We start from the raw sequence: 7,007 nt of genomic DNA on the forward strand, positions 1-7,007 counted from the left end.
GGAAGAGGAATTGTGCCTTCAACTGTTGCCAGGAGTGCTCTTTAGGGAAATGTGTGGCTGCCTCAGACTCAATATTGAAAAAAAACAAAATGTTTGCTAATCTTGATTTAAAAAAAAAAAAACTCAGCATCATGAACTCAGTTCAGGCTGTTAAATTTTATCTCCAACTAGCTTATCCGGCCATGCGTTGCTGTGTCACAGTCTGGTTAAGTGGAAAAGAAAGAAATGAGAAAGTGCATGTTTAAATTTCGGAACCCCCTGCTCAATTGGAGGCCAGACCCATCTGCCAAAATATGATAAGATCGGCCTACCTCGCAGGTTTCTTGGTTCCTCCAAGGATGGGTGGTTTGCAGCCAAACCTGATTACTTTATTTTCTGATGAGGCTTTCATGTGCCAATTGGTCAGCATGGCAGTTGATCAGCAGCCAATCAAATGTGCCTATGTTTGGCATCAGTCTCCATGCAAAACAACTACCTGCCTTTTCACCAGCCAATCAAAATGCAGCTCCTATGGTTCTCACCAGGGAATTCTATGTTTTTGACCTGTTGTTACCTGTCACAGGTGTGATATCTATATAATATAGGTATGTCATAAGGGCTGTATTCATTTGGAATGCTGAGTCAAAATTTCAAAGCAATCGGTGAAGTACTTTTCAAGATTAGCCCCTACTAACAAATATACATTTACATTTTTATTAATATGGATTTTGCATACCAACTCCCCCTTTAAAAAATAAATAAATCCTGAAACCACTACTCTGGAGCCACATGTGGCTCTTTCATTCCACTGCTGTGGCTCCCTGTTGCCGGTCAGTACAAGGAAAAATGACGCTGCTCTACGGCAGGGGTAGGCAAAATTGGCTTTTCTATGACATGTGGACTTTGCCTACCCCTGTTTTAGGGGGAGACTCTATGGTGGGGGAACCAGACTTCTGTCGACAGATGAAAATGACACTGCACTGTGGGGGAACCGGGCTTCCAGTCAGCTGCAGAATTGAATAGGGAGGGGGCCTTTCGGTTTGTGGCTCTTTTGAGTGTTTAAGGAAATTTCCAAGGATTGCTAGAGACTTTTCAGATTTGGTTTTTCAGGGGTTTGTCCTTAAAGAGAGCAGAAATTCTCAGGATGGCTAGCAATATATTTTCTAAGTCTTTTCTCTGCTGCAGCTTCTGACAACTGGTCTCTCCCAATGCCTCCTGGAGAGGCTCAGAGGGGAGTAATTTTGTGCATGTGTAAGGTGGGGGAAGGAGAGGGAGAGAAAGAGAGGGGAGAGAGGGATGGAGAGAAAGTAAGGTGGAAAAGAGGGCGGGAGAAAGAGGGAGAGAGGGAAAGAAAGTGAAAGGGGGAAAGAGAGAGAGGGAGAAAGGGGAAAGGGAGGAAGAAACAGAATGGGGAGGGGGAAGAGAGAGTGGAAAAAAGAGCAACAGAAAGAGGGGGGAAAGAGGGGGGAGAGAGGGAGAGAGGGGGCAAAGAGAAAGATTGGAAAGAGGTAGAGAGAGGAGAGAGAGAGAAAGAGGGAGAAAGAGAGAAAGAGAAGGGGAGCGAGAGAGGAAAAGGGAGAAAGTTGGGGGAGGGAGAAAGAAAGGGGGAAAGAGAGGGAGACTGACTTGATTGCAGTCCATCCCCTTCCCAAGCCCACCACAGCCCACCTGCTCCCCTGACCGCTCTCCTTTTCTTGCCTCCACAGAGAGCGACCACAAGGAGCGCATCTCGGCCCAGAGCAGCACCCTGGAAAAGGCGCAACAAACACTGCGCAAGGGGCCGGCAGCGTCAATGGTAGCATCAGCGGAAGAGGAGGCAGGCGAGTACACCCTCCTGAAGGAGACTTCCCCAGGACCAGCGGATGGTGGTGAGGCACCCCTGCTCAAGTCATCGGACAGCGAGCGCTCATCCTGCGGCTCAGGTTCGGTCAGTGGCGCACTCTACGCCCGCATTGCGCGCCTCTCCAAGCAATCCCGAGAGGAGGAGGAGGCCCCGGTGGGGGAGCCCAGGCTGGCCAAGCCCCCCTCCCCAGAGCGGGCCAAGCCACCCCCGCCAGACCCCTCCACCAAGCCCAAAGTATCCTGGATCCACCACAAGTATAATGCGGCCCAGAGCAATTCCCTACCTGCCGCCACCGAGTTGCCAGTGGAACGCCGGCCTGGCCCCTCCAAGCGCAAGCGGAGCCCTGGTGAAGCCACACGGGCCAAAGAGAGGGCCCCCAAACCGCCCCAGGAGCCTGGCAGCCCAGAGGGCCATCCCTGCCCCGCTCAGGCCAGGCAGCGCAGCCAGACTGGACTGGAGCCCGCCGAGAACCTCAACGGCTCCCTGCATTCTGTGCTGAAGAGGATGGGGCCCCCAGCTGCAGAGAGGCGGCCAACAGAGGCACCCCGGAGCCCTGCGCAGCCCAAGGCACTGCCTGGCTTCTCTTCTGAGGCTGCCACACTGCTGGCTGCGCAGCTGAAGGAAAAGACCCAGAGCCTCCAGCGGGGCGAGGCAGGGGCGCGACCCAATGGTATGAGCCCACTTCCGGCCCAGCGGGAGAAGCCAGCACCCCCACAGAAGGCCAAGCAGTCGGCCACCCCATCAGGGCAGAAGGCCAGCAAGCCGCTGCTGCCCACTTCTGCCCCGCTGCAGAAACTACTGGGGCCCAGCTCCCCCGAGCCTAACAGTGGGGAGAAGCAGACCACCGTTGGCAGCGGCAGTCCCGAAGCAACCCCCGTGGTCAAGAAGACACCCATCAAGAAGCCGCCGCGCAAGAAGGGCCGGGAGGGGACCGTAAGCACCCCGCAGACTGTACAATAGGGGAGGGGGAAGCAGGACCTCTCCCAGGACCAGAGGGGCGCACTTGCTCTCTGGGCCGGCGGAGACACCGCCTCAAAGAGAGCCACCACTTCTCTTTGAATGGGCTTCCCCAGGAAGGGGCCAAGGGGCTTTTGGGGACCTGGCGCTGGCGCCGGGCTCTGGCAGGAAGGGGGTGGGGGGCTTTCTTTAAACTGGCATTATAACTGCATAGACGTGCTTCTGCCCCTTGACCTCCAGGGAGACCCTCACAGACATTGGGGTGGGTTTGGGGCAGGGAGGGGGGCCGAGACTGGGCTGCTGGGGGGAGTCAGGACTTTTCTTGGAGGAGGGGTAGCTCCAGTCACCTCTGAAAAACTTCTCGTCCTTTAAAGTGGGAGGGAGCCTTTACGTTGGAGGAGGGGGCCACAATCCCTGGGAAGCGAGGGCAGACTCTAGAGGTGGGGGGGGTTTGCAGGGGCTGCTGCCAGCTGATCTGCGGATGACAAACAGAAGAGTCCTACTTGGTTGAGGCCCCTCCTGGCAGCTAGGCGGTGGGCTGTGTTCCCCAAGTGCCTGGATTGCCTCTGATCAGTCTCCTGGACTATCCAATGCAACAACCTCCCTCCTCCTCCTCTTCTTCATCCTCCTCATTCCTCTTCTCCTTCTCCTCCCTACTTCTTCTCTTCCTCCTCTTCTTCCTCCTCCTCCCTCTTCTCCTCCCCTTCCTACTTCACCTCTTCATCCTCTTTCTTCTCCTCATCTTCCTCCTCCTTCTCCTATTCTTCTCTTCTTCCTTTTCTTTCTTCTCCTCCTTCTCTTCTTCCTCTTCCTCCTTTTCTCCTCCTCCTTCTCTTCTTCCTTCTCTTCGTCTTCCTCCTCCTCTTCCTCGTCATCCTCCTCCTTCTATTCCTCCTTCTCATCCTCTTCTTCGTTATCCTCTTCGTCTTCCTCCTCCTCTAGAGAGCTGGGTGGGGGCAGCAGTGACGATGCTTTGAGGGTCAGCCTGGCTCTATCTGGTTCTTCCTCAAATAAAAGGATGGTATTTCTAGCTTTGCCTCGTCTCTCTCTGGATTACTCTTCCTGGTGAAATTCTGACTTTATTTATTTATATTCATTTTATTTTTCAAATTTATAGGCCGCCCTTCTCCTAGCGGACTCGGGGTGGCTTACAACAATAAAAAGTAACGAGATTAAAATAGTCCAATGCACAGGATAAAATCAAGTAAAATATAAAACCCAGTATAAGTACAGTAACATTCAGTTATCCCTCATTCATACCACTGGCCGGAGCGATAAATGCAACTCACAGTCCCCAAGCCTGCTGGCATAAGTGTGTTTTTAATGCCTTTTGAAAGACGAGGAGAGTGGGGGGTGGTAAAAATCTCTGGAGGGAGTTGGTTCCAGGGGACCGGGGCCGCAACAGAGAAGACTCTCCCACAAATCTAATCAAATCTAATATTAAATAGTCCTGCCAGGCAGCATTGTTTGGCCGAGGGGACCCGGAGAAGGCCGACTCCATGCAACTTAATCAATCACTGGGATATGTGAGGCAGAACCTAAGAAGAGCCATCCTGAATCAGGCCAAATCCCATGGAGTTCAGCATTCTGTGTCCCACAATGTCCCACCAATTGTCCATGGGGATCCTGAGCAGAAAGAGAAGGCAAGACCCTCCCTTTCCTTTGACCTCCAACAAATGGGACCCAAGGGAATCCTGCCCGCCTCCACCAACATAGAGGCGGCACTTGGACATCCATTTCAATAAGGGAGAGAAGGAAGGAAGGAAGGAAGGAAGGAAGGAAGGAAGGAAGGAAGGAAGGAAGGAAGGAAGGAAGGAAGGAAGGAAGGAAGGAAGATAAGCCCTGCTGAATCAGGCCAAAGCCAATTGAGTTCAACATTCTATGCCCCACAGTGGCCCACCAATTGTCCATGGGGATCTTGAGCAGAAAGAGAAGGCAAGACCCTTCCTTTCCCTTGACCCCCAACAAATGGGACCCAAGGGAATCCTGCCCACCTCAACCAACATAGAGGCAGCACATGGACATCTGTTTCAATAACTGTTTGTTTGTTTTTTTGTCTGTCTGTCTGTCTGTCTGTCTGTCTATCTATCATTTATTGGATTTGTATGCCGCCCCTCTCCGCAGACTCGGGGTGGCTTATGATACACTTGACATCCAAGAATCTGTCTAATCCTGCCTTGAAGCCCTGCAGGCTGACAGCTGTTACAGCCTCTTCTGGAAGGGAATTCCATCAACCAAGGACCCTCTGGGTGAAGAAATATTTCCCTTTATTTGTCCTCACTTTCTTACCTATGAGCTTTAGGAAGGACCCCCTTGTCCTAGTTTTGTGCGATAGAGAAAATAATTTTTCTCTATCCACCTTTTCTATCCCATGCATGATTTTATACACAGTACTCCAAGTGTGGTCTCACCATCGATTTGTACAGAGGCAATACAACACTTACTGACTTATTTTCGATTCGCTTCCTAATCATGCCAACCATGGACTGTCCGGTAAATGATTGATTGATTGAACTACAAATGTTCACTGCTGCAGCCAGTGAACTTGAAGCTGACAAAGAGTCAGGGTTCTTGAATCTAACTTGTCCTTAATGGGAAATGTTGTTGGGCTACTGGCACCCGGTTTTCCAGTTGGCAAAGGGCACTGCAGACCCTGGGCCAATGGGCAGCTGGCCTGTTCTGGTATCCTTTAAATGCAAACATGCCCCCCTTCTTCCCTTATGCTGAACAGATTAGAGCAATTCATTTCCAAGGCAGTAACTGGGGGAAAGAAGTGGAGGGGATTTCTTTTCTCTTATTCTTAAGGCTTCCGAAGGCAGTAACATAGCATGCAACAACCTCAGGATGAGAATTTAAGACTTCTGGTCATCAGGAAGAGGGATCAGACCTCTTTCAGGCTATTAGGTTTGCAGGGAACCAGAGGCTGATTACTTCTTTAAGGCCGCAGTGATTGCTTTGAGGGCTTGCAGCTGTGCCAGGGGACATGAATTTCAGCCTCTTTTTATTGCCTCTTTTTACTGTTCTGGCACAAGTTCAACTTTTCCCAGTCAGATAACTCAGCACGAGATATCACAGATCATTTTATTACAGGAATTCTCACAATAACTCACAGTTATGATGCAATTCTTCTGCAGTATAATCTTTCCCATTGTGCAGGTAAAGAGGTTGAATTGACCCCAGCTCTGGGTGTAGCATCTACATGCTGGCTGGCTTAGTGGGTGAAGACAAAAGACCCTCTGGAATGTTCTCTCCAATTACCCCTCATCCCGAGTCAGAGCCAATAGGAATACACAAATGTGGTCACATGTAAAACTACATTATCCAGAGTGCAATTTCACTACATTTCCCCTAATGCAATATCTTAAAGAAACATGCCTAAATACAGTCCAACTATCTCTGTCTCTGGGGACAGCATATGGCCGAACTTTAGAAACAGAAGAGTGACGGCAGAAAAAGAGCTCATGGTCCATCTAGTCTGCCCTTATACTATTGCCTGTATTTTATCTTAGGATGGATCTATGTTTATCCCAGGCATGTTTAAATTCAGTTACTGTGGATTTGCCAACCACGTCTGCTGGATGTTTGTTCCAAGCATCTATGACTTTCAGTAAAGTAATATTTTCTCACATTGCTTCTGATCTTTTCCCCAACTAACCTCAGATTGTGCCCCCTTGTTCTTGTGTTCACTTTCCTATTGAAAACACCCCTCCTGAACCTTATTTAACCCTTTAATATATTTAAATATTTCAATCATGTCCTCCCCTTCCCTTCTGTCCTGCAGACTATACAGATTGAGTTCATGAAGTCTTTCCTGATCAGTTTCATTCTTAAGGCCTTCCATCATTTTTGTAGCCCATCTTTGGACCCATTCATTATCAATATTTTTTTATAGGTGCAGCCTCCAGAACTGAACACAGTATTCCCAACCTTCTTCATCCACCCATTGTTTAAGGAAAAGAATCTGAATTCAAACAACCTTGTGAAACCTCAATAAATTGAACAATACTGGTGATGCCAGGCCAAAAATGGGGACTTCATATAACACTTATAGCACTTATATACTGTAGTGCATTTACAGCCCAAAGTGATTTACAGAGTCAGCCTCTTGCCCCGGACAATCTATGTCCACATTTTACCCACCTTGTAAGGATGGAAGGCTGAGTCAACCTTGAAGCAGTCAGGATTGAACTCACAGCAATGGGTAGTTTGCCTGCAATACTACGTTCTA

General features: G+C 49.7%; 1 protein-coding gene across 1 annotated transcript in view; it reads left to right on the plus strand.

Annotated features, from left to right (window-relative positions):
- The window catches only part of LOC139172885 (scavenger receptor class F member 2-like), a 74,641-nt gene extending 70,832 nt beyond the window's left edge, over window positions 1-3,809 (plus strand). Inside the window, 1 exon segment of the mRNA XM_070762169.1 lies at window positions 1,686-3,809. Coding sequence (XP_070618270.1) covers window positions 1,686-2,782 — 1,097 coding nt within the window. The 3' untranslated portion in view covers window positions 2,783-3,809.
- The last annotated feature ends 3,198 nt before the right edge of the window (window positions 3,810-7,007 follow it).

Source organism: Erythrolamprus reginae, chromosome 10 (genome assembly GCF_031021105.1).
Source record: "Erythrolamprus reginae isolate rEryReg1 chromosome 10, rEryReg1.hap1, whole genome shotgun sequence".
Classification (NCBI taxonomy): Eukaryota; Metazoa; Chordata; class Lepidosauria; order Squamata; family Dipsadidae; genus Erythrolamprus; species Erythrolamprus reginae.